We start from the raw sequence: 17,086 nt of genomic DNA, 5'->3' as shown, positions 1-17,086 counted from the left end.
CGGCATGCTGGTATATAACCACTGTTTTTGTTATGATGTCTTTGTTTCATTTGTTCAATCTTGGAGACTTACCTGTCTCGCAGAATGGTCCACAGCTCTCCGCCTAGACAGGCCTCCATCAGCATGTAGAGGTACTTGCTGTCCTTAAACGTTCTGTAGAGTCTAAAAACAAACAGGAGGGTATTGTTTCACATTGATGCTCGATGCATAAGTACTAGCTTTTCTAGGTGGAGGAAAGATTAATTGGATAATATGTATCATTTATATCATATATCATGCTTTTGGAATGTGATCACCTAAGTTTGACACACTTAGAACCCACAACCATAGGAGGTGTGCACACTTTCATAAGCAAGGTCCTTCAAGGTGTTTTCTATTTTCCATAAATTGTCAGAGACTTTTATTTTTACCCTGATTTTACTGACAACTATTTCCAAAAAACATGAGAAAAGTCTGATTTGATTTCATTTAAGGTCTCAAATCAATATAAAGTAAAACATTTGTAAAGGTGTGTCTTGAAATCCACTATATATGCAGTATATAATATTCTCTTCCCCTGCTTATTTGTATTCAGGGTCACAGAGGTGCTGAAGCCTATCCCAGAGTACACTGGGGAGAAAGCATAGAAATACCCTGAACAGATCACCAGTCAATCATAGACCCAAGACAGATCCCAGTCACTCATGTTCACATTCACACCCATGGTGCAATGCATTTTCTGGCTTCCAATTCAAATAACGTGCCTGTCTTTGGAATGTGGGAGAAAACCCATATAAACAAGGGAGAACATGCAAAAAAGGGCTGGGAATCACACTCTGTTCAGTCTTGCTACAGTTGGAAGGGGAAAACACTCCTCATCGATACATGTACGTAGCAGTTTAGACACAGGTGTTAAAATGTCATGGCATAAAATCCATCATTTAACTGGTATACCTCACAATGAAGTCAGAGTGGGCCTCCTGCATGATGAGCTTCTCTGAACGTATGTGCTCCTGTTGTCTTGTGTCAACAATATGCCGCTTCTTCAGGATCTTCATCGCAAAGGTTTTATTCTCATCGCTCTTCAGCTGAACCTGCAGCAAGTACAAGAAAAACAGATTCCAATGCAAATGTCAGTCGTATGACTGTACAGCCTGTTGTAATGACTGTAAAGATGTGTATCATTAATGCTTTTATGTCGGTGCAGAGATACACACCAGCTCGACACGGCCAAAGCCACCAACCCCGAGGGTGTCAATGATGTTGAAGTCAGCTAGGTTGAGATTGAAGAAAAATGCATTCTCTGCTTCATACCTGTGGTGCCAGAGACAGAACAGGAAGGACATCAGAGATAAGGTGATGGATGAAAGAGGAACCTCTCCACTTTCGACCAAATGTCCTGTTCTCTTTGACCTAATTTGTTTGTACACCTTATCTATCTCAAAGTCATCTATCAAGGATGTTATTCCGGATGTGGTGTATATAAATATGAACATGCAAACACCATGTTTATGCGTTTAGTCCTCCGACAAGCCACTTTCACCTCTATGTGATCTCAGACATACTGTCCCCAGTCCTGTCCCCATTCTTGAAAGGAGAGAACAAAGACGGGACATCTGTCACACAAGCTGTGCTACGCCATACTCGGCTGACTCTAAAGACATGCTTTGGCTTTGCCACCAAACAAACACCACAACATGCTGTTTGTTTCCACGTGTCCATCTCATATCCCCAGATACCTCATATCTTCTCTGGTTATTGTTTGATCCAGGGAGGGTATCATCAGCTCAGTTTCTGGATCAGTGGGCTTAGAGCAGATCTGAGCTTGGATGGGCCTTTCTGGGTCACTCAAAACAGCCTAAGGTTTCTGCGTCAGGCCTTGTACCTTCACACAAATGCTCTTTTTGGAGCAGCAGGGGTGCCTTCCTTTATTCAGTTCCTTCACATTGTTAAATATGTGGCAATTTAAGAGGCTGAATAGTTTCATTCCATTCATGGGAAGTATCTTACATAAAGCTGATATATCAGACAATCATATCATGCGGAAGAACAATGAGCCCCATTCCCAAATCCCTATAATAGCGGGCACTGTGGTGGCACATGTTGGCAGTTTACCAAATGCTTTGCTTCTCAGAAAGAGAGCATGTTTACAAAAACAGTCACTATCCACCTGCATCTATAGGCACTATTAATATCCACATCTGACCCTTTCATCTCCTTCTCTTCGCGCACCAGGTGGAAGCAAGCCCAGAAAACACTTCAAATCACAGAGTGCTCTCTATTTAGAAAAAGGAAGCGACTTCATCCACTTAGGAACTGACAGTGCAGGAATTACAGTTTGAGACAGGATAATGAGGCAGTGGTGAGATGAAGCTCATACTGGCTGACTCATTACTAATCACACACATCCCCCCACACACATCCCCCCACATACATGCTGGCAGCACCTAGCTGGCTCTGTGACTGCCTCTTATATCTAAGCAATGGAGATATTGAAGTGTTAGGTCCCTGTGAAGAACTATGAGGTCCATATATGAGGGAATCATTTTACTACACTACATAGGGTCCTGACTTTTGGGGTGGCCCGGTGGCTCACAGGCTATTTCAGGCCATTTGCTGCATGTCATCCCCTCTCCCTTTCCTGCCTCTCTCTCTCTATGACTGTCAAATAAAGCATAAATGCCAAAAAATAATCTTTTCTTTTTTTTTTTTTTTTTTTTTTTTAAAAAGGTCCAGACTGTAACACATAATTACAGTGACATCATTTTCTGAAAAAGTGATAATAACATTTGGCCAGTAGGTGGTGGTGTTGATCCATTAGAAGTAACAATGAGAGCGGTTTAAAACATATATATGAAATCTCTAAACCATACAAAGTCAAATTAGAAAATGAGGCTATCATATGAAACTGCAATGAAAAATTGATCCACATATTAGTTCTGTGCTGGTAATGACTTATATTGGACAGGTGAAATACTTTTCTTTTCTTTTCTTTTCTTTTCTTACAATAATACAACCTGCCTTGCTGATAAAGTTTGTTTCAAACGGTTCAATACAGCAAACTCTCTCTCTTTCAATGGACACTTGTTTTATATTAAGTTATATTAAATGGCCCCAGCAGTTCTGGAGTCCTTCATATATGAAGATATATACTCCATGAAAATGATAACAGAGATCATCCACGTCCAACATCATAATGTAGTCTGTCAGTTAGCTAGACATTGTATTTTAAGGGTATTGTATTGGGTAGAAATAGTATGTATGTCAGCTTTGACTGTGGCTGACCCATTTTAAGTCTTCCTATATGGGTCAAGTAGCACCCCTATTGTGTGTTAATCTGTATCAGTGGATGGATGAGATCATGAACAGTGATGTAATCCCCATGTGTATAAGTGTGTTTGTCAGTGTGTGCTTGTGTGTGTAAATGTGTGTGCTATGATCCTAATTTCCATGCCCCGAGTCTGAAGCTTAGCTGCACCCTGAAGTGAGAGAAGAGGAGGAGGCACCTCTGACCCTGAACTTGGCTCTATTCAATGAAACTTTTATTTACCAGTCATTCTTGCATACTCACCTCCTTGACTCACTCAAGTTTGCCTATGATTACCATTCGCAGTGAGATTATTTAACACTGATGAGAACTCTACACTGTGGCTCAAATCGTTTGTTATTTTGCCTCATATTTATACTGCCTAATATTGAGATGCTCATCCCACAAGTTTCTCTGTTATGTAGTGCATGACCCATCCTGCAGAGAGAAGTAGCAACTTTATCACAAATAATGTAGCGCACAGCAACAGGGAGGCAGTCTTTGAAGAGAAAGACCTGTCGACCTCACAGAGAGAAGCTGTAGTTTGCTGTATAGTTAAGAAACTGCTGCATGGCACTTATCTGCTGTGACCAATTAGAGACAGATTTACTGTAGGATCTTGACTCAGGCTTCCCTCACTGAAAAAATAAAAGTGCTCTGCTAGGCGGGAATTGCCAGCAAGCAACTACACACAGCACTCGGATGGGAAAGATACCTTAATCAGTGCAAAAAATGACTTTGATGGCAGATTTCATGAAGCAGATAGAGAGGCTTTATTTTACTGTGGAGAATGGTACCTTCAGCTGAAGTTGAGGTTGGAAACGGTGGCCATGCTAAACTTAGAAAAAGTGATTCTCCATTTGCTTGTTTGCATAAAATCAATCTAAAATAACTTCCCGACAGATCTGTGAATGTGAAGGACAGAGAACAGAGTGCCTGCTGAAAGTCTCTAGTATTTCTTTCACTCACACGTCTGCTGGATTGTTGGCAGACCAAACACCGGCGGTAGTGAGCCATGAGGGGCACCCGACAGGGGCTGAGTGCCAGAGGCAAGCCACTCTGCCCCCTTGTTGTACCCCCTTTCTCTCTTTCCCCCATATCTCTGTCCAACTCATGGCTGTTGTTATGTTCTACTCTTTGTTGTCTAAATGCCAGTGGCGTGCAAAACATGAGTGACATTCCCAATAGACAACTAAAAATCTGAACCATGGAGCACTGTGTCGAGTGTTTTGTCACTTTGTCTTGTTGCTCTCTCATCTTCTTTCTCTTTCTCTCTCTTCTGCTTCCATCTATGTCTGTCTCTCCATGTCTATCTCGGTCTACAGTGAAAAGCTGCTCCTGCTGTCTCGCTCTCAATTATCAGTCAGTACTAGGTTCTGATTTCTCCTCACCTTTACTCACAACATAACGCTGAGCTAGGCTGGCATCACATTATACCAATTTGTAGCTGCCTGAGCCCCAAGATGCCCAATTCATTGCCAAGGTGCCCTGTGCCTTCTACAGTGCTACTCTCCAGTTTCCATAGTGACAGTAAATAGAGTACATATTCATTCCTCCAGAAATAGAGGCAGAGGTCATAACCTTTGCTTCCTGGCCTGCCACATGAGTATTGTCTTTTATGTAACAGACTTAGAGGCTTAATGCAACTAATGTTGACTAACATATTACGAGCTGTATAGGAACATGTTCCTTTAAAATGGTGCAGCTGGCGGGCAGTTACGGTATGGTTCAACCTCTGAATAATTCATCAGGACTGAGACGATGAGACTATTAGCCTATTAGACAAGCAAGATTTGAAAAGAAAAAAAAAACATGCAAAAGAATGATGTATGAGAAAATTAAGCCCCAAACACAAAGCAATAAGATACATTTGGCAGAGTGGACAGGATAATAAATATGGACAGAAGAACAAATGGGAGAGAACTGTAATGGCTTACTTGGCTTTGGCATCAGCATCTTCATGGCCCTTACTGGAAACATCCTCCAAACCTCCAATCAGGTGCTTGAACGAACTGCAACGCAGAAAGTAAAAGTTTACAACAGCCAAGGATCAAACTGCTTTTGAGATCAATTTACTTTTATTATGATTATCTTTCAACTCAGACCCAAATTGCACAGATATTCTCTGCTTAGAGTCATTAGAGAAAAGCCTCCAGTTTGGATGAATTAAGTTGTTTTTTTACCAACACTAACTGAAGCAACAGAGTCCCATATAAGAGACTTGTGCAATATATGACTAGCCCGTTATGAAACCATTGGTAGTGACTATCAAATATTCAGCAGTCTTCTTTTAGAAACAAGTATCTGAAAAAAAAAATCACTGTGAACAGACAAAAAGATGGCGCTAGACTGAAGAGGTGTAAAATAGTGTGACATAGCAGATGGGGATTGCATGTGAAATCTCGTGACAAAAGGAGAGGGTTTCCATGAATCATTTAATTACTGCATTATACAACAGCAACATAATGACTGATGAAGAAGATTTTGGCTTTTCTACAATGTGTGACTGAACAGACACTTAAACCCCATGAACATATTTCCCACTTAGTTGTCTGGAAACAGCGCTTAAACCAAGTGCATTTCATTTAGCCATACAGTAAAGTCCATGTCTTCCTGTATATCTAAACTGCAGCTCCATGAATATTTTAGTTAATTTTCATTTTTATGACTACAGAGGATAATTAAGATAAAGAATGATTTAAGAGATTAATTGCTAAAGGCTGAGATAAAAAAAAAAAAAAAAAAAAAAGTTAAAATCCTCCCAAATTCTGGGGAAATCTGGTGCACTGAAAACACAGACTGAACCTCAGCTCATCCATCTCACTAAACTGAAGTATGGATGCTTACTTAAAGGAATGCAAACGTGCTGGGAGAACACGGACTGAAGCACAGCGCTCATGCAAGCCTCATCAAGCTGTCACGGAGAAGAAGCGATACAGCTGGTGTTTTTACCCTTTTGGGACCTTAATGTCTGCAAGTTGGGACTTTCTCACCACTAAGCCTTTCTTTATCTGTTCGGTTGGTTACAGTGTCTACTGCACTTGTCTGTGACTCCCTGCTGCTCATTTTTAGTCTCTCTGCCTCTTCTCTCTTTTTTTTTCTCCAGCACAGCTCATCTAATTTTCTCACCAGTTAAGCTATCCTGCATCTGTATTGCATCACACAGACACAGACAGCCACTGATGCATACATACTCACACTCACACACACCATGTAAACACACATCCCTAAAACCCTAACAACCTGGCACCCGCTCCAAAACCATCCCAGCTGGGTGACACCCATGATGTGCTTGCTATGTAGGTTGCAACAGCATTAGCTCCTTGTATGACAGACGGAGTGAGAGGCCACGGTAATCACCTCTCTCTGTGGGATGACTCACTCACCCGGCCCATCACTTAGCCTCGAGGACGGCCCATTTGTGCCTGACGTGTTCCCTGAGGCCGGAGGGAGGCCCTGGGTAAGCTGATACCACCTCCTCCCCTTAACCTTCCCACCCGGGCCTTCTGTCTCTCTATTCTTACCACACAACTAGCGCTGGAGATGGAGATGATCTAATTGGACCAGCTTATATGATCACCCCATAATAAAGCTCCTTTGGATTTCTGCATAATCCTTTTTTGAGAATGTTCTTGCACTAAAAGCATATGATAAAGATTGCTCTAAGATTTTTAATTAAAGAAAAACTGCAAATGCAGTCGATGCTGTTGCCTGGCATTTGCCTAAAGAGTGGAATGAAACTGTAAGTATGGGGTTCTCTTAACACACTAAATGCAAAATTAATTGAGGTCATATGGGGGAAACGTGTTTCAAAGTCAAGATGAAGTTTTGGATTAATCTGAAAGTTTTGAGTTCAGATTTTAGCCGATTCAACGTAGAATTAGGAAACATTTCACACCTTGCCTTTATGACTCAGATTCATTTAGCATGCAGGACTTTTAGCACAGGCCACATGAGATTACTCTGTAATTTTTAACAAGAAACTAAGGTTAACAGTGTAAAAGCGATGTTGTCCTATGAGGTTCCTTTGTGTAGATACTCACTCTCTGTCGATAACTAGACAGGTGACTGTCTCTGCTGCGATGACATTGGCGGTCCTTATGTCCTCCCTGGAAAGACAATCACACAGCACCATCAGCACATCATTGAAACATAAACACATGTTGCTCAATAAAATCTAATTCAGTGATGTTTATAAATGACACTGTCAGAAAATGAAAATTTTGCTCCAAACAGGCATCAAACAGGACTGAATGATAGACATTACTCTTTATTATTAATGACATCAGCTTCATCTTCCTCTTCAGAGGAGTCGCCCCAGTCGCATGAGTCCTCTGAGTCGGTATCCCAAGAATCCATTAGTTACTTTGTCAATTCTGGAGCGTCCCACAGAGATAATCTCTAACTTTGCGCCGGCACGTTGCCCAGGGCAGTCCCCAGGACACGAGCCTTGTCTGTACCACTTGTGTAGGCTACTCAGATGCAAGTGTAGCGTTATCCAACTTGATGCAGACTAAAATAATACAAAACAGCACACAAAAACCTCCGGATGATATTCCATAAGCTGATTATATCTTAAGTGATAAATATTTCCTTTCATGCCCCAACTTTCTCTCTGAAACAAACAAATAAAAAGGATCATAATCTGGATACGATAACATCCCAACGAGGTGAAAATTAAAAGCTACAATCAACTCTGTTCCACGTATGCACAGAGCTGATTCGTTTCACTGCGGTGCTAACAGTAACAGTAACAATCACTGGCCGAGTCTGATCTGAACTCAGACATATGGCAACCTATTTCACTTGGGCTGAGGTGACAATTCCTCCTTGTGCTATGTAAACTCCCTGTGCCTTCCCTCTTCCAAACGAACACATGCAAAACCCCCTCCCCTCATCTCTTTCTCTCACACATACACCCTCACAAACACACTCTCTCTCTCTCTCTACCCTTTTGAAAAAGGTCACAGCTGGTAGGGGAACAAGTTAGGAGAGGAGAAGAGAAGAGAAGAGAAGAGAGGAGAGGAGAGGAGAGGAGAGGAGAGGAGAGGAGAGGAGACGGTCACAGTCAATGGCACAGCTTACGTCTAGCCTCGAGTGGCATGGAACTTATTTCTTTCACCTCAAATAAGCTCCTGACCTGCATTCATGCTCCAAACTCAGTAGTCTAGAGCTGGCACTACCCCACCTGGTCGTCTCCTCGCCCACAGGAGCGACTGTCAGTTAAAAAAAAAAAAAAAAAAAAAAAAACAAGGTGGCCCACTCTCACTTCTGTCATTTTGCTGTGCATAGTGTAGGCAGTTATGCAGTTTAGTAGTGAATCAACCACAAGAAAAAAATATGTCATATGGGGCTCCCTGGGACCAACACTTCTTAAATGGAGGTCTATAATGCGTGCCTATTTGAGTGTTGGTGCCATGGAAACATTTGAGAGTGCCAGGTCTTTGGTGCCAATAACACCAGGAAAAGAAGAGAAGAGAAAAGAGGAAGAGAAAAGAGAAGAAAAGAGAAACTTTTTTTCATTACAATATTGTGATGCATATAAGGAATAATTTTCCATAAACAGTAGGTTAAATGTAATTCATCAAAGGAAGCACAAGAACCCATCACAACATAATATGATGATTATTTGGGATCTAGAGTTTATTTGTAGGGGTGATAAGCAGCCTAAATCCCTCTCTGAATTGTTCATACTAGTGGGTGGCATTGCAACACTTGCTAGATGTCAGCTGCGAGTATGTGCCTGTGGCAGGCCACCATCCGTTGAGTAACCTGATAAAGGGAACACTGTACTCATGCAAACACACCTGCCTCTATTGTGCAACTTGCACGTTTCTTTCTCATTCAGGTCAAGTACATAACAACAGAAAACAGTACAAAAAGATATTTCCAGCAGCATATGTTCATTAAAATATCCCCTGCTGTTGATTAGTTAATTTATCAAGAACACTGAAGATAATTTATCTAAAGCAGCACTGTTGTCTGGCAAGTAAATGATTAAAGATTATTCTAATTGTTAGCAGGCAGACAATCATTTTTCTGCATCAGCTGCCATACTTTCAAAACAGTGGATATATGAACAATTTACACCATAAGAAATACATTGGAAAGAAAAAGACTTACAGAGAAAAAAAGAGTTACAGCCTTGACAGTCACGTTCAGGCACACGTACAGTCTGTTAAATGAGTTAATGTGCCTCATCAATGTACAGTATGTGTTACTTGCTAAATATGGTGATACCACGAAACAACACAACACCATGGTCTATATTGAAATAGTGGTTATGTAAGCATGAATCATCCTTAAGAGACCTCAAGGGTTTCATATTAGAGAACAGCCTGATACACCTGTTCTCTGCTGCTCCGCTGTAGCCGAGGAAAACAACTTAGTGTGTTATGTTGTTGATACTAGTGATGTTTTATGTGAAATACAATTACTAACACAATATCTGTCAGCATGATTCATTTGCTTAGTCTAAATCGTCCACTAAGCCAAAGATGCCTCTGCACTTGTTAATTGAGACACAACAAGAAATGTACTGGAAAACAGACACACACACGCAAACACAAACACTCATGCACAACTACAAACACACAGAAAGCAGCTGCATGCTGTGTCTGGAATGCTGCTTGGAGTTACACAGGAGGGAGCCTGTGGTGTTGATTTCCAGTAGATGGGTGAAATGAAACTGGTAATTGGACAGTGATCTGGTGTCCTGGGCAGAGGGTTATGAAAATAACAGGAGGGCTCAGAGCCTGAGAGCAGGGTCGAGGTGCAGTAGCTATGGGCTAGAACAAGGAAAGCGGGGCTAGGGTGAGGTCAAGGGCAGGAAGTACAGCTTGGAGTGGGAGTCAAGGCCATCACTTAGCACTTTAACACTGCATGTGTAAGGATGTGCAGGTGGACCAGGATAGAAACCGATGAAGTCATAGTTTAAGATTCATACTGCACTCTGTATCTCAGTGCTCTTATTCTAACATAGCCTTGGCCAATATATTTAAATCAATAAAAGCTGAAGTCATGCTTACAGGACAGCAAATAAAAATGAGAGTGTATTATCATACCATTGTATTTGTTTGGTGGTTTGTTTTCTATTTAAAGGCAACAGGCCAGTTTTGCACTGTAGTGCACTGAGTTCTCATTCAAATGTTACCCAGATTGAAATACATAAAGTTTAAGTTTGCTCACTAATGTTTATATATATATATTTTAAATGAACAATTCTGTTTTTGCCATGGCATCAGCTCAGGCATTGAGAATCATGGACATTCAGTGGTATTGGTATCATCTACCAAAATTCTGGCATTGTGGCGACTACTGAGCCCTTGACATCATTTCAATGTCACCTAAGCTTTAGCTGTTATATAGTAATGTATAGTCCAGTTTTAGACCAAGTACTGTATATTTGAACAACATGAATAGCTGAAAATACCACAAACTTGAGCGCTCTATAACAACAAGCTAATCCTTTTTTTTGTCATAAATCCCAGAGGAAGTAATCCAGGACATAGACCTCAATTAAATGTTCGCTTATAAACACTTTTAGTCTATATTTGAGCCTTTGTGTGAGGTTTTTCAAATGGCTAATCCACAATGAAGAGGAGTTTGAGTCAAAGGTGTGGTTTGTGAGAACGAGTTACAAGTTAGAGCTGAGGGGCCGACTGGGACTCAGATTTGAGGTGAGTGTGTGGGGACATCACCAATTCCTCTCTCTGCCAGCAAGATCACACACTTTCTACCAAGCTGTCATCCTCCACTGACCCACCTGTCATCTTCTCTATACAGTACCTCATGTCCGCTTTAGACAGAGAACATGCAACCTGATATTTGAGAGCCTGCTTCATTCAAGTACCTCTCACACACACATACACACACGCACACACTTTAATTGCAAACCATTATGGCTTGCTGGAGAACAGACTTTGATTTGTAAATATGTTGTTGCCACAGATCAAAGGCAGCATCTTCACATGGACAGAGTAGCCTTTGAGAAGAGGCTACTGAGTTCCATGAGCGGGGACACACACAGTTAACTTCTAATTAGAAAGCTGGACTTGAAGCGAGGCCATCTGATCAAAAGCCTGCAGCCAGGATGGCCAGGATCTATATTTAAATTTGAGGAATATGCTTGACCATCAAAAGGTGTAGCTGAATGGCCTTTCTCCCTCAAGACACAGAGAGACAAAGACGCTCACGATGCTGGATAATAACAATAGCGAGCAGACACTGAGGTGGGATGAGTTCTTTCTTTAAGGAGGGCAAGGAAAGGATGAATTTCTCTTCACAGGATTAAATGAAAGAAAATGATGGATCATCTTCGTTGTACTCTGCAAAGCTATTCAAAACTGCACACTGCCTGAAATCATTTTCCAGAAAACACTCCAAAGATCTACATGACAATAGCGCAGAAAATTTACGTCATACATCCTGCATTTGTATTATTTCATATTTCATAGATGTATGTGCGTGCGAATTCACAAAGAGCCATCAACGTAATCACATTCATCAAAGGATTTTTTTTTTTTTATGTCTTCCTTCAATGGCAGTACATTCACAGTGCTTTGAATCCTGATAAAAAAACAGAATCCCTGTAATCCTATCTATCTAAAACAGAAGTCATGTGGCCTCCAGGTTCATTGCACAATATTAGTTTGTGTCATACTGTTGTTTATCACACAGCAACATTTTTGTCTCATTAGTGTAAAAGGATCTCATTTCTCTGTGGAATAATCCACTGCTCCCAAAGGCAGGAGATCAAGCCTCCTGTGTCTCACATGTCCCGCATGCATTTTAATGTTCTGTCATCTTTTATCTTCTATATTCATTAGTTTTAACATATGGGGAGAGCTCTGCCATCTGTCTCTGTGCAGCCAGAAAATGATCTGCACTGGTTCATATGAGCTGTCACATGGACATCCCTTCTAGCCTGAGTTTTACTTTTGAAACAAAGGAGTGATTTGTTGTGCATATTTGTATTGATTAGACATTACACAGATCAACATCAATACAGGCTTTAGGTCAAATTGTTTTTTATCTTTTATTGTTTGTTATTTAAGTCACACTGTCAATTAAGCAAGCGCCTGAGAGATGATTTGTTTACAGATGCAAAAACCACAAGATGGCGCCACCTCCTTCTTTTCACTTTGACAGTTTCCTATATGCCTGCACTCAGATATAAGTGCGCCTACATGAGTGACCATACGTATGTGTTCTCTGTTTTTATACAGCCCCTGCACAGACGCATACAATCCACTTGAGACTATGCTACTCTAGTCTCCTTCTGCTCTTAATAATGCATCACCAGTGGAAGAGCACAGAGAAACAGCGCCGTAAAAATACCACTTCATGCCACTGGGCTTTGAGACCTGTGATCCAGATGCCATGAAGACAGTGCTATTTTATTATATCACAGTGGGTTTTTCAGCTGATGGATTCCAGAGATGAGGTGACAATGACAGCTCTGAACCCTTTTATCCAGTTTTGTTTCGTTTCACTGAAGCACGCATGGCCTGGATGCTTCTGATTTTTTCCTCAGCACATAAGCAGAGTGCAAGTGCAAGCTTTTGACTTGCATCACAGGAATAACGGTATCTCAGGGGCTGCACTCGGCTTATTCCATGGCCAGTTATTGCATGTTTGCCTTCCTCCACATTAGCTGTTACGTTGGCAACAGCATCTCCATCCACAGATCACACATAATGTTCGTGAAAAACAAACAAAGAGAGCGAAGGACACTAACAGAATGGCCTAGGAACAAAGAACTAAGGACATAAATTAAGGACAGAGGGGAAATTAAGCGGCATAGACAATATGGAGGATATTACTGTTGAGTGTCTTCAGCTTTTGGCAAGCCACACCGCCAAACTCCGAGGATTTGTGCACATATTCATATTGCATCTCACAACAAATGACCTTCTCTGCTGTAGTTTCTTTTCTCAGCGACATTATGGTGCACACAGTGGGGTGCAGGCGGGTGGTCTCACATTAAAATTAAATTTCTTCACTTGGATTTGGTCATGAGGGATCTCTGTATCCCGCTGTCTTGCCGAAACAAACACAAAACCTGACCTTTTATTGCACCTGATTGTGCTAGAATAGAGCCTGAAAGGAGAGAGCAACTCACAAAAGTAGCATGCACTCGTGTGCTGAAAAACAACATAAAAAAAAGGGCGAGATGCCAAATTTGGAAGAGAAAATGGTTGCAGAGACGCTGGCAGCATGTGTTTTCTCTTCTGCAGGGAGGTGAATTGTAAAGCTCAAATAATGCAACCCAATAAAAATAGCACTAGACTGTACCTCATTCAAAAGCTCATATTTTATATGTAGTACCATCACCATTCCATAACCAATCATTTCTCAGTGTTCATTTTCTGTCTTCTTCTGCCTGGTGTTCATTCATGTGCGCTCATCGGCTATGCCTTCTCACTGTTCTCACAAACTGATTTATAGATCTCACACTACAGGAGCATTGCGGACAAGATCAAACATGTTTGAAAATCTCTGGATGTGTGAGACAGCTCAAAAATAGGGTCAGATAGTCTCTCTGGCCTTTTGGTCTCTATTCATTCTGGAGGAGTACACTCACGGTGAAGCTCTCATTCTCACAGCAGGGAAGGAGTTAATGAACCAAACTTGGATGTCTGGATGTCTGTGAAGACTCTCAGTCATCCAGGTCATGGTGATCTAAAGGAGTCCACAAACAAGTCCAGTTGCCCTTGATTCAACACTCCTTGGAAATCTTGTGAAGACATGTATTACACTTATATAGACCAACAAATACAACTACATGTGTGAAATTCCAAACTATCGCTTTAACAAACTTGAGCTGACTTGGAGTTGGGTTTTTTGTGACTGATTGTAAAAATTTTCCTGGGACAGGTATAGTAAATTGTGCCTTAAGTGAAGCAATGTACACCCGATGGGGACTGCCTTACAGTTCCTATCGTTCACCACCTTATCATGCCTGTCAAGAAGAGTTATGTGATGGGGAAAAATAGGGAAAGATAAAAGGTGTGGATTAAGAGTGGGAGGGAAGGCAAATTAGAAAGAACAGTAATGTAAGAGGAGGGAATATTTACGAGTGAGACAGGCAGAGAGAGAAAAAAAAGGAAAGGATGAGACAAAGACAGAATGCAGGGTTTTGACTGGCAGGTGTGGTGTTATCAGGAATAATCTTACCCTTGCAGGGCTTTCTCTCCAAACCAGTCTCCTTTCCCCAGGCTGCGCAGGTAGACAGGTTCTCCATTGGGAACATCCTCCCTGGTCACATTGACCTGGTCGAGAAGATGGAGTGGATGAGAGAGAAAAACAGGTCAAAAGTCAGGAGAGAAAACACTGACAAGAAGTACACGGATGGAAAGAGGAGTGTGGGTGGAGGATGACTGAGATGTCATCTCACAAACATTTACACATCTCCATCAATCCCACAGACGCTGGCAGTGAATTAGCACCTCTACCTACATGGCAATCTTCTCACACAGTTACAGACACAGACCAGAGCTTATGTGACAGAAATCTCAGCGAATGAGATGTCAATTATAGGCAGGTGACTGGCATCTCGGCGCATGATCACTGAGGCGCCACTGACCACTTCATTAGCCAGAAGACATCTGAGTGATGGCACCGTGCGACTGCAGAAGATGTTACAAATCAAAGTGATGGCACTTCAACAGATTTTAGACGGTGTGAACGGAGGAGGATTTTGGACTTAATTAAGAGTCTTGTCTTAATCCATTAGTCAGTTCTGCGCAGGTGTGGAAGCACATCCACCACGAGCGGATCACACTGCTGCCCACACCTGAGAGACAGTGTAATAATTCATGTTTTAATATGATCACAGTGCAGCAGATGAGGTGAGAAAAAAGTAACAAAAGGAGTCAGATGGACTAAAAGAAGGGGGGAAAGCATGGCACTACGGGCAGCTCAGGTGTGCATGCATGCGTTTGTGGGTGTGTGGAAATGCCAAAATTCCATGGACTGTCCTCTAGACAAAGTGGAGCAGAACGTCTGAGGTCTAAAAAAAAAAAAAAAAAAGACAAAATAAGAGATATGGGACTAGCCAAGGAGAACGCATTGAGAAGGTCAGGTTGTGTGGATGTGTCTCTGCAACTGTGTATGTGTGTGTATTTTGGTGTTTCTGTGTGTATTTTTGGGTGTCTTTGTATGTTTGTGTGGAAATTGGACATCAAAAGTTTGCAAAGTGTTATCTTAAGATAATATATCCCTTATTGTCCCTTTAGGGTCATTTATCTTGGACTCAGCATCATCACATTTAACCAAAGAGCATATAATATATAACACAGTGTCCACAAATTTATGCATGCAAAATGCCATTAGTAAAAAAAACTTGCAGTCCCATATCAGACATATTGCACTAGATGAAGAGAGGTGCAACATTTTGGGGTCAAAAGAAAGAAAAGGAATAAGAGACATAATGTATCTTCTTTCTCGCACCGACAGCTACATCCTGGAAATATGAACAAGGAGAAAAAGGTTTGGGCTTTTTCTCCATTGCTGAGACTTCAGCTGATATCTTAGTTACAGATACATCTCTGATTTCCCTCTGTAAACACTTTTTATAAGCCACGTTTTTCCCTTCACAAGGATATTGGAAGAAAATAAGGATGAGGATGAAGACTTGTATAGTTGGGTGAATCTTATGTGGCCTGCAAACACTTACACAGAATAAAGATATGAAAGCACTCCGGCAGTGCGGGAGCTTTTGTCTCATGGAGGAAACGGTGTGTCATCTACTCAGTGCGAAAGGCACTGTTGATCATAGAGGGGGGTGAAATGAAAGTGGCTTCATTCTGCTCTCAAGATGCTCCTACCACTCCCACAACTCATGATGAAAGTGCTGCTACTGCTGGCCTCTCTCTCTCTCTCTCTCTCTCTCTCTTTCTCCCCTCTCCCCTATCTGAGGATGATCAATGAGAGCCAACCTCCCCCAAAAATACCGTTCCCTTCATGTTAAAGATAGGTGTCTGACGCTCTGTGTCACGATGACCTGTGAAATGATGCCACTGGTAGTGATTTTGTTAGAGGTGCTGGTCTTACCTTTCCCTTACTGATGATGAAGAAAGTGTCTCCTCTGGCCCCTTGTCTGATGATGTACTCTCCATCTTCATAGTGTGTCTGTTAGGACAAGGAAAGGAAAGGAAATGAAAGAAGAGAAAAGGAGAGAAGAAAAAAGAAGAGAAGAGAAGAGAAGATATTAGTCATCCAGGCACATCACGATTCTCTCTGTCATCTTTATCACATTGCTGCGGGGTGTGAGACATTTTTCCCCTGGAGAAAAAAGGAATCCCTCAGACCAGTTTCCATTTGAGCACAAAGCCCCTACGGTAGAGCCCAAGGGTTTTGTCTCCTGAAAAAAGATTCAAATGAGTATACTATTATGACTGGCAAAATTGGTGCCCCAAAAACATGCATTCATGCATTCAAACAGACAAACACAGACACACAAACTTTAATGATTTATACAGCATAGCTGGAAGCAATGTTCTGCACAATGATTGCCTGGAAAAACATCATTTTGCGTTGGATTTAGTCACCTTAGTTTTTTTTTTTTTTTTTTTTTTTGACACCCTTAGATCTCATACACAGGCAATCTGGCAGTCAATTATGATTTGTGCTGTCATATTTTTCAGTACAAGATAAATCATAATTGGATGCTTTCTCCTTATTTTGCATTGACCTTAATGACTTCAAACAGCCTAGCTCAGAGCACTTTGGAAACTGCTATGCTATACTGGTATGTATGAACAAAAAGTAAACTTAGTCATGTAAAACACAAGCTGA

At 41.4% G+C, this 17,086-nt stretch overlaps 1 protein-coding gene across 5 annotated transcripts in view; it reads right to left on the bottom strand.

Moving 5' to 3' along the window:
* LOC115372488 (cGMP-dependent protein kinase 1) overlaps positions 1–17,086 on the bottom strand; it is an 85,471-nt gene that overhangs the window by 6,001 nt on the left and 62,384 nt on the right. For 3 of the 5 annotated variants that reach the window (XM_030070432.1, XM_030070427.1, XM_030070428.1), the window contains 7 exons: positions 16,343–16,420; positions 14,465–14,559; positions 7,330–7,395; positions 5,224–5,298; positions 1,197–1,293; positions 934–1,073; positions 73–162 (listed from right to left, as the gene is read on the bottom strand). In XM_030070432.1, the coding sequence (XP_029926292.1) occupies positions 73–162; positions 934–1,073; positions 1,197–1,293; positions 5,224–5,298; positions 7,330–7,395; positions 14,465–14,559; positions 16,343–16,420 (641 nt within the window). Of the gene's footprint in view, positions 1–72; positions 163–933; positions 1,074–1,196; positions 1,294–5,223; positions 5,299–6,520; positions 6,606–7,329; positions 7,396–7,553; positions 8,206–14,464; positions 14,560–16,342; positions 16,421–17,086 lie in introns of those variants that run through there. The other 2 variants (XM_030070429.1, XM_030070431.1) reach the window with 2 other exon arrangements.

This window comes from Myripristis murdjan, chromosome 15 (assembly GCF_902150065.1).
Source record: "Myripristis murdjan chromosome 15, fMyrMur1.1, whole genome shotgun sequence".
Taxonomy (NCBI): Eukaryota; Metazoa; Chordata; class Actinopteri; order Holocentriformes; family Holocentridae; genus Myripristis; species Myripristis murdjan.
Note: the sequence above shows the minus strand (reverse complement) of the source record. Positions and strands in the feature narration are given on the sequence as shown.